Below are 15342 nucleotides of genomic sequence, written 5' to 3' on the forward strand. Positions count from 1 at the left end.
GCTTCCTCTAGACAATTACTCTCAAGCAATAACGACGACCGCCCAGCATCACTGCCTCTGTCAGCTAGTGCGCAGGTAGAGAGAGAGAGAGAGAGAGAGAGAGAGAGAGAGAGAGAGAGAGAGAGAGAGAGAGAGAGAGAGAGAGAGAGAGAGAGAGAGAGAGAGAGAGAGAGAGAGAGAGAGAGAGAGAGAGAGAGAGAGAGAGAGACTTCAGAAGGCATAATTATATACATCGTGTTTTATAGTTTATAATGGGATTTAGGTTTTCAGCCGCTAAAAGTACTTACCAGGGATTTGTTTGTTTATCGATTTTACTCCAGGCAAAAGAGAATGTACTCCTAGATTATTAATAACTAATGGGAAATGAAAAACAATAATATTAAAAGGTATTTCTGACTAATTATTTAAGCGTAGACAAACAAATACACAACTATTTTTTTTGCGAGTTGGGAGTTGGGGGGGAGACGTGAGAATGGGTGTTGGTGCGGGGATAAATACGTTGCCATTATTTGTACTCTGCCTCTGACGCCCTCTGGAGAAGGATCGTAGTCAGCACGTGTAGCTGTAAGACGAAACAACAGTTCATTAATTAGTGTGTCTAGCCCGTAAAGCTGTTGGGGTAAGAGGATTAGGTTAGATGAGGTTAGGTTAGGTTAGGTACGCCTATTATGTGTGTGTAAACTTGTGAAGGCCAACAGTGAGTTCTGTTATCTAGCCTCGTCTGTCACACAAGGAGGGAGGGGGATGGTTAGGTTAGGTACCCAAGTATACAGGGAAGGATATGCTAAATAATACTCCTCAGAACACAAAAGACATCACCACCCCGACGGTTGATAAAATTAGTGTCTTTTGCGGGGAAAATTTAGTTATGCGTGAAGTACGTGGCATGAGTCAAGCTTCTGCAGCCCCAACTTTCAACTGTCTGAAGTGAAATTTGTGGTCTTGGTTTTATGGATATTAACAGTTAGTTCCTTGTTGCTATCTTATGTGATTTTTGCAGTTGTCTATCTGAGTCAGGATGCACAAAGGGTTCAACACGCTTTACTTCCTACGGTGTTTAGAGAGAATGTGACTAATAAGGCCCAAGTCAGTGTTAATTTTTTATACCATTTTGAATGTTATTTTAAGCTTCAGGATAATGTTACAAATATACTAACGTTAATGACCTTTACTAACGTACTTACAATATATCGTAGTGTTAACCAGTTCGTTATCATTAAGCCTAAGTTAGCTAATTAGTGTGTTCATTTATATTCATTTACATAGAGAATTTGACTCGAAAATATTTGCAAATCTAGGCCAACATTTTACCTGGTATGAATCATGTGCGGGGTTGGGTGGGTCGCGTTTATTCTTGTACCGTGTGTGTGTGTGCTCGTTCGTTCTTGGGGGCACTTCATTACCTCAGTTTCATCATGCCATTGAACTTCTCTAGTGGTTACATCATGCTGTAATGGGTATGTGTGTGGTTTACTGTGTGGGAGACCAAGATCACCGTGTGTGTCTGTGTATGTTGCTGTTCATTGCTTTGGTTGTTCGCTGTTGCTTCACCTTCTTATGCTGTCTCCAGATCCCGTTTCTTCGGCGACCCCTTCGCCCGTGTCGTGACTTTTAGCGTGTTAGCTCATGTGGCGCGGTGTTGGTTGCTTGAAGGGCAGTGTTGCGTTTTATGTCAGCGTGGGAAGGAAGTGTGAAGCACGGGGCGGGTGAGGGAAGAAGGGAGGGAGGGTCGACCTACACGAGCCCCAGTCACACCCATCTTCGCCAGGCGCTCCATCGACGCGATCACGACGAATAATTGTTCATGATTTCTTACGTGTGTTGGTCTTAAGGTCGTGAGAACTGCTTTTCTTCATACACGCAGTGAAAGTTTGCCGTGCGGATGCAGGGGAGTACCGGTATAGGCTAATTATGTTTCGTGTATATAAGAGAATAGGAGAAGGTTTTCATAGATTTGTCGTATGTTTCCAGGGAATTTGACTGTCTGGTATTGGTAGATAGTTGTCATGTGTCGCCAGAAATGTGATTGACGGAAGATGTAAATGTATATAGTTTGTGAATACGTGACTGAGTGGTTGAGGAGGCATCTCACACACGTCAGTAGTCTTCAGAACACGACAGACATATGTTGGTAGAGGTTGGTGTCACGTGTCGTCGGAGGTGTGAGTGACAGGTACTGGGTGCATGACTCAAACCACTAGGCTGTTCTGGAGTCCAGTTGGTGTCGCAAGAATTTCCCCCAATGATCGTCAGTCAGTCCACGGTCGGGGATCCCTGGCTTTCGCAACACACAAGGCCGCCATGACTAGAGATGAGAGGAGACCCGGGTCTTTTGAGGGACTGGTGTGTAAAATTGTTTCTCATAACCGGAGACATAATTATACATCAGGCAGATTTGACAAATTGAACTTTATGTTGTTATTTGTTGTTTCTGTCTTAGAAGTTCTTTCCGTTCAGTAATTTAAGAACCGCTTGACAAATCGAAGTGAAATTTGGCATACAGGTTTATATCGTGACTGTATGAGCTGAGTTCAGTTATCAACATTTTTCCACAAATTTAAGAATCTTCAGTAATGGCCAATAACACAGTCAGCAGCTCGAGAAAGCTGTCACCAACACCATCGACGAGTCTCACCCAGTCTCCGGCGGAAGTGTACAACCAACCCGTGATTGTCCTGTGAATGATGTGATTGTGGGTAAAATTAAGGTGTATCGCGCCAGACCAACTTTTGATGGCGTCACTTTCTCTCTGCCGGTGACGACTCAAGACCAGAGACGCCGTGAAGTTTCTCCCCGTTATTGATAATTGCATTGTAAGGGAAGGTAGTTATTGATGATGTCCAGACGTACGGTATATTGACAGAACGTTAGTTGTTATTGATGATGTCCAGGAAAATACATGACTTACATCTGTAACTATTGGTGAAAGTGAAAAGTATACTATTACCTGTTGGTAGTAGCAGCAGGTGTGGTGAAAGATAATGAATGATGATACGGTAGACAGGTGTGGGGCAGGTGTGGTGAAAGATAATGAATGATACGCTAGACAGGTGTGGTGAAAGATAATGAATGATGATACGGTAGGCAGGTGTGGTGAAAGATAATGAATGATGATACGGTAGACAGGTGTGGGGCAGGTGTGGTGAAAGATAATGAATGATACGTTAGACAGGTGTGGTGAAAGATAATGAATGCTGATACGGTAGGCAGGTGTAGTGAAAGATAATGAATGATGATACGGTAGACAGGTGTGGGGCAGGTGTGGTGAAAGATAATGAATGATACGTTAGACAGGTGTGGTGAAAGATAATGAATGCTGATACGGTAGGCAGGTGTAGTGAAAGATAATGAATGATGATACGGTAGACAGGTGTGGTGAAAGATAATGAATGATGATACGGTAGACAGGTGTGGTGGTGATCTGGTACGAGATTTTGGGTTGAGATAAATTAAAGTGTGACGAGCAATGAACTATACACATTTAATACAGTTTAAAGGTCCTGGCTTGCTGGGTGAGCTGATTGAGGTCACTGGAAAGAATTGAAAGACTCGTAAAACCGCCAACAAGGAAGAAGAGCACAGTAAAATAACGGAGATGGAGGAGTGACAATAAAGTTCAGAAGAGACAATACAGTAGGAAATGGACATGGCATGGAAACAAGAGGTGGTGGTTGGTGGAGGTGAACAACGGAAGTGATAATGGCAATAACAAGGAAAGAATTGAAGAAGGGTTCAGATGTGGTGGTAGTAGTAGTAGTAGTAGGAGGAGGAGGAGGTGTATTGGTAGTTGTTATAGTGTGTTAGTAGTTGCGGAATTACGTGATAATTACAATGAAAAATGAGTTACAGGTTGGGTGGTAGGTGATGGTGGTAGTTGTTGTTGTGGTGGTGGTAGGTGATGTGGTATTAGTGTTGGTGGGTGATGTGCTAGTAGTGGTGTTGGTGGGTGGTGCTGGAGGAGGAGATTGCTGGAGGAAGGGGGGGGGGGCGGGGCGGGGCGGGGGGGGGGGGGGGGGAAGAGGGTCATGATGGGCATACCTGCATCTACCTGAATCTGTTTTACAAAGGTCAGAGGACGCTTCCCACGCCCTCAAATATAGCGCCACCACCCCTACCTGTATACCACCACTACCACTACATCACTACCCTACCGCTACCACTACACCTCTACCACCTTCAGAAGTTTAACCTATTATTGTGGCGGTGTTGATGCTGTGAACGTGTCCAGACCATGGCGCCTTTTTCTATGTTAGTTATGATGGTAATTTGTACACGGGATGGATCGTCTCAAGACAGCAAAACCTGTTGGTGGGGTCCTCTGATAATTACAGGTGGGAGGTGATTTGGGGAGGAGCTGGTGAGCTTGTTTGTCCTCCCCCTCCTTCTCCCCTCCTCCTCCCCACTGAACCGCTGCCACAACTCCGCACTTCAGGCGACTAAGAAGACCTGTTGGGTTGGTGGGCCTCTGACTTCACTAAGCTCCTCGGCGTCACTATATATATATATAACAAACTAAATTGGAAAACACACGTCAATATACTGTAGTTGTCAAATCCTTCAGTTTTCGTCTCCACCTCCTCCGCCGACTCCAGTCCCTTGGAGTTCTCAGTTCCCGCACCGAGCTCCTCAGTGTTTACTCAACATTCACACTTCCCAAGCTCACCTATGCCTCCTCTGCCTGGTCTTCCTCCCTAAATACAACACAACGTAAACACCTAGAACAGGTGCAAAAGAGGGCATGCAAGCTTATTCTCTCCCCTTCCTACTCCACATATCAAGAAGCGCTCAACACACTGACCCTCTCGGCTCTCGCTGATCATCACCATGACCTCATCTGCAAATTTGGTGAGAAGCTTCTGCACCATCCTCGATACCGAGCCGACTCTTGCTTCCACCCGAGATCCCTCGTCCGCGAATTGTTGTTCGACACCACAACCGCATCCAGCCCATACGAGCACGTACTGATCGCTATAAGAATCATCCCAGTCCCAACCATTCTAAAAATTATCAACTCGTAATCAGTCTTACCTTTTTGCACTGTTACTATGCTGAAATGCCCTGTAGTATGACCTTCTCCCCACCTTGTTATTATATATCATATTTGTATCACTTATGTTACTTGTATATTATTTGCCAATCAAGTGATCCATTCCCCAATTATATTACAGTATATTTTCAGCCTTCTGTCTGACATGCTCATTCAATAAACCGTTAATTTATTATTATTATTATTATTACACAAAAAATATTTGGATAATGATTATTTTAGTAATAGGTACAATAATAATAATAATAATAATAATAATAATAATAAAACTAATAATAATAAAACTAATAATAATAATAACTAATAATAATAAGTGTTAAGTACCATTATGTTGGAATCCTCATCAACATAGCATGGCGAGACAGACGATGTGGTGATAGGGTGGTAGATGGCGTGGTAGTGGCTGGGGGTGGTGGTGGGAGGGGAGGTAGCTGCCGCCTTGATTGTCTGTGCAGATGTAACGCATGTTGTGATGGTGGTTGACACTTGGCACTGGTGGTAGCGGCAGTAGTGGTCCTGGAGTGTCTTGTGGTGGTGTGTGGTGGTCGTTGTGTCTGTATATATTGTCGTATTTATGTAGTGGTCGTGTTTAGAAGTACTGTAGTGTAAACAACGATAATATTGCCTGCCGTTGTGAATGTGGTTGTAAGAGTGAAGGACAGGAGAATGGGGGTTGGTTCTAGAGGGAGGAATGGGTGTTGTCTCATTACCTCCTGACGGTGAGATGGTGGTGATGGCGACATAGCGACTAAGAGAAGTTACACACACACACACACACACACACACACACACACACCTGGTTTTTGTCTGACGGAGTCGTTCTCCTTGGCAGGTTACGCCACAATTATCAACAAGCAGTGTGTATACAGATCTCTCGAACCTCACGTACACACACACACACCCTTGTTATGTGTGTATAAGTGTGCCTGGGTGGTGTTTTCCTACCTAGGTGTTGTAATAGCTCTCACCGAGGGCTCTAATCCTTGTCGAGGCTCAAGATTAAGCTCTTTAAGAGGGCAATTAAGGGAAGTTTTGTAAGGTGTCCGTAACTCGAGTTCTGACGGGGCTCTTGAAGGAGGAGTTCCTGGCCTGAGGGATTTTACCAGTTCTTCACCTTGTGTTTTTGTTTTTCTTTCGTCGTCTTCATTTTCCTACTCCCCCTCTCCTCTTACTCCCCCTCTTCTCTTCCTACTCCCCTCCCCTCTTCCTACTCTCACCCTTCCTACTCCCTCCTCTTCCCACTCCCTCCTTCCTACGCCCTCTCCTCTTCCCACGCCCCCTCCTCTTCCTACTCCCTCTCCCTGTCTCCTCCTCCTGCTCCCTCCTCCTCCTGCCTCCCTCTCCTCCTCCCTCCCTCCTCCTGCTCCCCTCTCCTCCCCCCTCCTGCTCCCCCTCTCCTCCCTCCTGCTCCCTCTCCTCCTCCTGCTCCCCCTCTCCTCCTGCTCCCCCTCCTCCTGCTCCCTCCTCCTCCTGCTCCCTCCTCCTCCTCCTGCTCCCTCCTCCTCCTCCTGCTCCCCCCTCTCCTCCTCCTGCTCCTCCCTCCTCCTCCTGCTCCCTCCTCCTCCTGCTCCCTCCTCCTCCTGCTCCCTCCTCCCTCCTGCTCCTCCTCCTCCTGCTCCCCCTCCTCCTCCTGCTCCCTCCTCCTCCTGCTCCTCCTCCTGCTCCCCTTCCTCCTACTCTCCCTCTCCTCTTCCTACCCCCTCTCCTTTCATCTCCTCTTTCTACTCCCCCTTCTCTCTTTTCTTTTACTCCTCCTCTTTTGCTCCTCGTTTTTTTTTCTTCTAAACAAACAAAACACAGGTTGTAAATACTAGATTGCTTCCTCCTCCTCTTCTCTCCTGGTGCCTACTATTCCGTTTGATGTTGTTTATAAAGATCATCCAAGTCAAACTTGTGCTCCTGTTTGTAGCCACTGGAGAGAGAGAGAGAGAGAAATATGTATTAGCACTAGTCTCACGTAAATGTCACACACACACACACACACACACACACACACACACACACACACACACAGAAACACTTGAAACAATCCTCTGGTGTGACGCGGGGATAACCTTGCCCAGAACACATTGTTATGTATTTGCCATCACGTCAGCAATCACTGTTTGACGCCACACGTCGAGACCTTCCCAAGGACGTCCTGCCCCCAGAAGATCGGTTACGGTACTGTAGTCTACTCTTAACACACAGGGTTGAGTCGTGGTATTCAAGGGGTTAAGTCTTTATAATCAGGGAGTCATGTTGGTCAAGGGGTTAACATCATATTCAACGGGTTAAGTCATCGTACTCAAGGGGTTAAGTCATTGTACTGAGGGGGTAGGGGTTAAGTCATTGTACTGAGAAGGTTAAGTCATCGTATTCAAGGGGTTAAGTCATTTTACTGAGGGGGGTTAAGTCATCGTACTGAGGGGGTTAAGTCATCGTACTCAAGAAGTTAAGTCATCGTACTCAAGGGGTTAAGTCATTGTAGACATATTCCTGTTTATTTAGCTGTAATGAAAATTGAACATCTTTGTCACTCTAAACCCTTGACATAACTTAAACCTTTCCTTATCACGTGCATCTGTGTCGCATAACAAGGGAGTAACCAGAAAATATATTGAGTAAAAGCTGTAAAATTAGTAACCATAAAGGAATATGTAGGAGAGAGGACCGGTGGTATAGTGTCAAGTTTGGGTACCAGGATGTTGGTGGTGGTGGGTAGACGTTAACCACGATGACGACTGACTGACTGCTAAAGGTGGCCGGCCAGAGCGAGGAGAAGGCGATGCTGGGTACATTCTTTTGTTTATAAACCTAGTACTTCTCTGTTCCTTCGTCCTGACACTCGTTTATTCGTTTATTCATTAAGTTTTATGCAGAAGAATGTTAGTGTGTGGATGTGAGAGTTGGAGAGTGTTTGTGTGTGGATGTGAGAGTTGGAGAGTGTTTGTGTGTGGATGTGAGAGTTGGAGAGTGTTAGTGTGTAGACGTGAGAGTTGGAGAGTGTTTGTGTTTGGATGTGAGAGTTGGAGAGTGTTTGTGTGTGGATGTGAGAGTTGGAGAGTGTTAGTGTGTAGACGTGAGAGTTGGAGAGTGTTAGTGTGTAGACGTGAGTGTTGGAGAGTGTTTGTGTGTGGATGTGAGAGTTGGCGAGTGTTAGTGTGTAGACGTGAGTGTTGGAGAGTGTTTGTGTGTGGATGTGAGAGTTGGAGAGTGTTTGTGTGTGGATGTGAGAGTTGGAGAGTGTTTGTGTTTGGATGTGAGAGTTGGAGAGTGTTTGTGTGTGAACATGAGTGTTGGAGAGTGTTTGTGTGTTTACATGTCAACATATGTGCGTGTCCGTCCATGTGAGGAAGTGGAAAAATCATCACTAGGTATTCCTCATCATGTTGAGTCTTCCCTCACTGGGGAATAAAAGACTCAGGTGGTGCCACTAGTAGAAGACGCCTGTTAAAACGGCCTCTGTTTGTCTGTTAAACGAGTAGAGGGAATGTCACACTACGCGTTGTCTTCACCCTCAGTGCAGATGTGTGAAGGAGGGAACAGGAGAGCATTGTAGTGTGGAGGGTCATAGTGTTCTCAGAATGGGAAGCTCTTCTTTGGCGTGTTGCAACGTGTTTGGTGGGTGTCAAGTGTCAATGGTTTTTGTTTTGTTTCGCTGTCAGCTGATTGTCTCGTTATCGCACCTCGCCCATTACTGTATTCACTCTGTCTTGTGCGTTTTGTTATCTCTCTCTCTCTCTCTCTCTCTCTCTCTGTTTCTTTTCAGACTGTTTTTAAATTTATATATTTGAATTTACATCTTTAAACCTAATCTAAGAAGAATTCATAGGCTACCCTGTGTGTGTGTGTGTGTGTGTGTGTGTGTGTGTGTGTGTGTGTGTGTGTCACCCCCGTTTCCCAGTATGAGTGTAGGTTTCCTCGTGAAGACTTTGGGGGTGGGTCCGGTTACCTATCAACAAGACGTGCCATGACCCGGCCAGTGAAAGTGGTGAGATAGGGTGTGTTAGGAAGACCTGGCGGAGGTGGGAAGGGTGGAGTGGTATAGCTCCAGATGTGGTAATAGAATGGGTGGAGGTGGAGAGATGGTGGTTGTGGTGATGGTGGAAGTGGTGGTTATCGTGATGGTGGTAGTGGTGGTAAGGGAAGCTGCCAGCAAGATAATATTTAATTCAACAACCGGTTTTTTTTTTTATCAACTTCTATTTCTTTTCACTTACGACAGCAGCTTGGTGTTGGTAAAACTATTCTCTTTAGTGATGGTAAATTACGTTTACCAAAAAAACATCCACTTATTATTTTAGTGTCCATTCCATCCAAGTAGTAGACGACGTTATATTTTTCTCAGTTCCTGCACCAGTATATGTTTATAGATATATTTAGCCCCCATCTTGACCCGAGTGATGAAGACATGCCACACCACCTCGAGGGTCGTCTGGTATTCTTAAAGATAACATGGATGTGACAGCTGCAATTGGGGGGGATTGTCTTACGTGATGTAATGTTTATATATATCACGCCATGGAGTCACTAGGCCAGTGTTGTGTTATGGGGACTTTTAGATAGAGGTTGGACTAAAACAAAAGAATAAAGACCCACAGTAGACCTTTTACCAGAGAGAGAGAGAGAGAGAGAGAGAGAGAGAGAGAGAGAGAGAGAGAGAGAGAGAGATTATGCAAGGTAGTAAGACTTTATTACACACCTTCCCATGTAGACGTTCAATGCAACCCGTTGTTTCAGCCTCATGTTCGACCTCCCTCCCCCTCTCCCGAATACTTGTGACACGCCTTCCCGGATCTTACCACACGCCCTCCTTCATCTAACGCTACACGCCCTCCTTAATCTACACTACACGCCCTCCTTAATCTACACTACACGCCCTCCTTAATCTACACTACACGCCCTCCTTAATCTACACTACACGCCCTCCTTAATCTACACTACACGCCCTCCTTAATCTACACGCCCTCCTTAATCTACACGCCCTCCTTAATCTACACGCCCTCCTTAATCTACACTACAAGCCCTCCTTAATCTACACGCCCTCCTTAATCTACACGCCCTCCTTAATCTACACTACAAACCCTCCACCCAAACACTTAGCTTGCTGCACTCACTCCCGGACCTGCACTACACACACACACGACCTCCCGGACCCACCACGACAGGTCAAGTGGATCTGATGGAGGGGAGGCGCCCAACATACCCTCTCTGTCTGTTTACATCCGAGGTTGTGTTTACATGATCAGCTGACTTATCGATCAGCTGTTTATCGCGTGTGCATTAAATAATTGTTCTGATTTGTAAAAGTATTGTCGATTTGTGATTGTTTGTTATCTTGTTTTCATTGATTTGTTAATGTTCTTTGTTTAATTGATATTATCTTGGGTGTTTATTGATTTTGGCGATGAATGAAGCAGTAAACATCTTGCCATTTTGCATCATCTCTGTTAAGCCTGTATAGTAATAAGAGTACATAGAACAATTTATACAGCAGAAGAACAAAAGTGAACAGGCTAACGTAAGGATAACAGAAGAACGAGTAAACGGAATAACTTCACATTAACAACAGAACAACACAAGTGAACCAAAAAAATATAACTGGAGGAGAATAAGTGTGAACATGAACAATTTAAGGCTAAATGGCTAACAGCAAAACAACTAAGAACAAAGCTGTCAGTGATAAAAAAAACAGCACACGCATCTTAACACCAGTAACAGCAGTGGGGGGGAAGGAGGGTTTTAACTCTGTCTGGCAAGGTTATGTTTTTGCGCTCACCCATCACACTGTGTTTGTTGGTGAGGGAGAGACGAGGACCAGACTACTTACTCCTCCTTTGATTCCCCTTTTATTCCCATACGACTATTACCTTTTCCTTTCTCCTCCTCCTTCGTTTCCTTCTTTCCATGCTATTACCATCCTCCTCTTCCTTTCTTTTCCTATTCTTTTTTTTCCATGCTATTATCATCTTTCTCCTTCTTTTCTTTCTCGTCTTTCTTCCTTTTTTCTTCTTTCTTCATCATCGTCGTATTTATTTAATCTTCTTACTCCTCATCGTTATCTTTCTCTTACTATTCGTCTCCTTTCTTCATCCTCGTCTTCTCTCTCTCTCTCTCTCTCTCTCTCTCTCTCTCTCTCTCTCTCTCTCTCTCTCAGTTACGCCTTTATGGTCATGAACACCAAAGAAAAAATATATATTGATTCCGAACCTGAGATGTATTTCCAGTCAAGGACGTCAAGTTACTGGGTGGTGGGTGACTGGTGGTGGATGGCTGGTGGTAGTGGATGATGACTGGTGGTAGTGGATGATGACTGGTGATGGTGGATGATGGCTGGTGGTAGTGGATGATGGCTGGTGGTAGTGGATGATGGCTGGTGGTAGTGGATGATGACTGGTGGTAGTGGATGATGACTGGTGATGGTGGATGATGGCTGGTGGTAGTGGATGATGATTGGTGATGGTGGATGATGGCTGGTGATGATGGATAGCGACTGATGGTGGTGGATAACCGGTGATGGTTGTGGATGATGACTAGTGGTGGTGGTTGATAACAGGTGATGGTGGTGGATGACTGGTGTTGGTGGATAAAAACGGGTGATGGATGATAATTGGTGGTAGATGAACGAATGATTTAATGGGGGAGAATAGATGATTTAGCAGAGTGGATGAAGCAGATATTAAGAATGGATTAGTGTGGATGTGTTGGATATACACTGTATAGCGCTGACGGTGTTGTAGACTTGGTGGTGGTGTTGTAGGGCCGACTCACGTACTTCACTGGTGGCAGGCTGATCAGTTTATAGTTATTAAGTATTGCAGTTGTTCTTTATTGATAAAAAGTTAGAATACACCTTTTGCACTGTTTCTGTTGGCAATATAAGTTGTATTGACTAACGTATCATGTTGCAGAATGTGTTGATGATAAACACTGATATTGGTACTGTATTACTGTATTCAGGAACTGTATTTTGATAGAAACATTGGATTGACGAGTATTGTACATGTTGGATTTGTATATTTACAATTATTAGTTTCTGGGTCTGTATGTCGTCTGTATGTTGCCAAGCCTCTCTATGTTGACAATGGCTCACGTGGGTCTCTGTTGCTTGTGTTGCAGGTCTTATGTGTTAATGATAAACAAAATCGAATGGTATCTTTAACAATACATTAACTGGTGTTTCTTTCCTTGCAGGACCTATCACAAGGACTCGTACATGGCCCATCGTAGGGACTGGAAGACAGGATTCGAGGGGCGTTACCGTAGGACCATCTCCCCTTCAGCCTCCAACCGCAACCTCCTCTACACCCGCGACGACAACACCAACAACAACACCACCAGTAACTCCCTCTCATCCTCCACCATCACCACCACCACAGCCACAACCACCACCAGCCCCGGCCCACAGCAACCAGAGGTGGAGCGAAGGGGTTCTGTCACCACCACTACCACTGCCACCACCACAACTATCACCTCCTCTTCGCCTCCTCCAGCAGGTATACTCCGCTCCCTCCCCTCCACCTCCTCCCTCGTCCAGAACAACAACAACAAGAACAACACTGACACCGACAACAATGTTAATAATAATGGTAAGCCAATTTGAACCTAATCCTCCCGCCTTTTATAGACTTTGATAACAGGATAAAAAATAAGATTAATTTTCACACATACGATACCGGAGGAAAAAGATAAGAGTATATAAGAATAACCGAGCCATCAGATATGCGCAATTGATCACACAATCCAGTCAATTTGTTTACTTTTCATGGTAAGAGAGGATAAGAAGGAATATTTTAAAGAGTCTGTGAGAAGGGGGGGGGGGGCACAGAAACGTAATAATATAATGAGACCCGGAAATAATTTTACATTTTTTGTGTCATGAAAATAAACTTCTGTTCGGTAATTTTTAACTGAGGGATTTAAAGAGCTGTAAACTGATAACCAACTTCCTGAAGACGATGACTTAATCCTTCCAATATGATGACTATTCATAGTATTCAAAAGGGTTAGTATTAATCGTCCTCAAGTGGTTAAGTCATCATTCCCTAGTGGGTCAGACGTTTTAATTTACCTGAATGGTATAAAAAAGACGATTGAGCTTGAGAAATCCACGTTAATCCCTTGTCGCTTGAGAAGATCCACGCCTCCTTCAGACGACCCACGCCTCCTTCAGACGACCCACACCTCCTTCAGACAACCCACGCCTCCTTCAGACAGGTTCTCAGTGAGAACTTTTCACTATGTCAGCACCAGCGGTACATCTCTCTCGTAGGAACCTAACCAGATCAACGTCGGTGTATAGTGACTGTTGGCCGACTGGTGTGTATGAGAAGTGTAGACTGACTGTTAGAGAGACTGTTGACTGACTCCCATGACCAGTCCAAACACAGTCAGCCCTACTTTAGCTCAGGTAGTAGTCAGACAAGGTGTGGGAGATTTTTAACTCTTGCTAAAAAACTTACCTACCTCGGCCACCGCTGCTTTAACGGGTTTACGATAGATCTTTGATTACCTGGTGAAAAAAATGCAGTTTAGTGATCGTGATATAAGCTTTTGGAGGGCTTTTGCATGGTGTTCACAAGCACAGTAAAACTACAAGTGAATGGACACATGTTGCTTGTTGAATGAGTTGTATTGTTCAGGGAATTATGATCGTGAAGGCTTGTGGTGGTGAATGGTGATGGAGGGTTTCAGTTATATCTTAATTCTGTAGTAGACATGAAGTGGTGATGATGTGGTCAAGTTTAACACATTTATAGTCATGTAGGAGATACCACCAACCTCAATATTTTTTTAAGTGAAAAGATCTTGTTGGAAAGCGCTGCTGATGTGAAAACAAGTTGGTCAGGCTCATGTTTATTTACCTTCGGTTAAAAAAACAAACACAGTGATGAATTCGATTAAACATAGGGAGTGAGAGTAATAATGGAGTGAGGGAGAAAAGTGGTGATGTATTATAACATGAAGGAGTAAGTAGGCGAGACACTTCAAGGTCGCCTTAAACAGTGGGAGAGGGGGACGTGTGCGGTCTCAGCCATTACGTCAGTGGTCACTCTCACGCTACACAAGGTCTCCCCTCCACCACCAGCTGCGGGGAAAATGTTCACCCATAATATTCCTTCAATGTTTCCTTATTATTGTTTACTTATGTTCCTGAGTGTGTAGCCAAGGAACCGGAAATTAATTTTAGTCATTGGTGATAGTTGGAAGTTTTTAGTACGTAACAGTTTTCATCATGTTGGTGTATGGTTACTTTAAATATTGTTCGTAAACTGACAGATGCACTAAGTGAATGAGGTATATTTTGTTTAAACTACGTTAATAACGCAGCGTCCTCCTGCTTTATGGCCGAACCAGTAGACATTGTGGAGGGACACAGTCAATGTTGCCAAATTACCATCAATAGAGTAAAATAGGCAACTTAAGGTTAAATAGCCTAAACTACCCTCCCCTAGGGTCATATAGCGGGAAGGTGAACAAGTTGATCGCACACGTGGTAAAGGGAATCACTGGAATCTCAGTTGCCAACCTTTTATAGGATGTACCTCCTCATAAACATAATTCTGGTAAGACGGCAGCCGAGCATTGCCAGATTAAGGACCACTTAGCAGGATTCAGTTGTTGTGATAGTGTTTTTGTGCTGTATAATCCTGTCTTGAAAAAGGACAGTCATTATTTGGACGAGTTGAGTAGAGTGACATCTTTAGGCGTGTTGTAGTACATTTGTAATATTATTTAGTCAATGATATTAGTTGCTTGGTTATAATAGTCTTTAATTTCAGGTTGGACGGGTCATACACGTAGTACATCCACCACTGTCAACTTCACTGCCGAGGAGCTGAGAGCGTTTAAGGCTCGACGGGCACACGTCCACCCCCATGACACGGCCGGTCATGTCTCTGATAAAGAGAACACTCCTCGCCAGCTGCATCCCTCACAGTCCTCTCCAGCGTTATCATCCACAGCTCTACATTCTATGGCGAGTGATGGTTCCACGACGTCTCTGGCGAGTGGCGGCACTGGGTCGTCTCTGGGGTCAGGTCGTAGTGGCTCTCCCGCCTCCCCGAGCAAGCTGAGTCCTGCACATTCCTGGCGTACATCCCTTGACTCCCTCCACCGACCAAGCCCCTCAGCAGCATCATATACCGGCATTGCCTCAACGCACTCCCCGCGAACCATCACCCGCACCACCAGCCTGGCTGATCCTCTTCACAGTGCAGAAGAGGTCATGTCTAGTAGTGTGTCGCAGGAGGCGCTTCATCTCCCTCGCACTGCCAGTATCAATGAATCGCTCTCTCGCATTACTGCAATCA

The 15342-nt window shown here is 44.8% G+C and overlaps 1 protein-coding gene across 1 annotated transcript in view; it reads left to right on the top strand.

Annotated features, from left to right (window-relative positions):
* The window catches only part of LOC121874616 (serine/arginine repetitive matrix protein 2-like), a 151297-nt gene extending 138905 nt beyond the window's left edge, over positions 1–12392 (top strand). Inside the window, exon 8 of the mRNA XM_042378844.1 lies at positions 12224–12392. Within this exon, the coding sequence (XP_042234778.1) occupies positions 12224–12259 (36 nt within the window). The 3' untranslated portion in view covers positions 12260–12392. The remainder of the gene's footprint in view (positions 1–12223) is intronic.
* Positions 12393–15342: the final 2950 nt, after the last annotated feature.

The sequence above is a fragment of the Homarus americanus genome, unplaced genomic scaffold (assembly GCF_018991925.1).
Source record: "Homarus americanus isolate GMGI-L3 unplaced genomic scaffold, GMGI_Hamer_2.0 scaffold34360, whole genome shotgun sequence".
Classification (NCBI taxonomy): Eukaryota; Metazoa; Arthropoda; class Malacostraca; order Decapoda; family Nephropidae; genus Homarus; species Homarus americanus.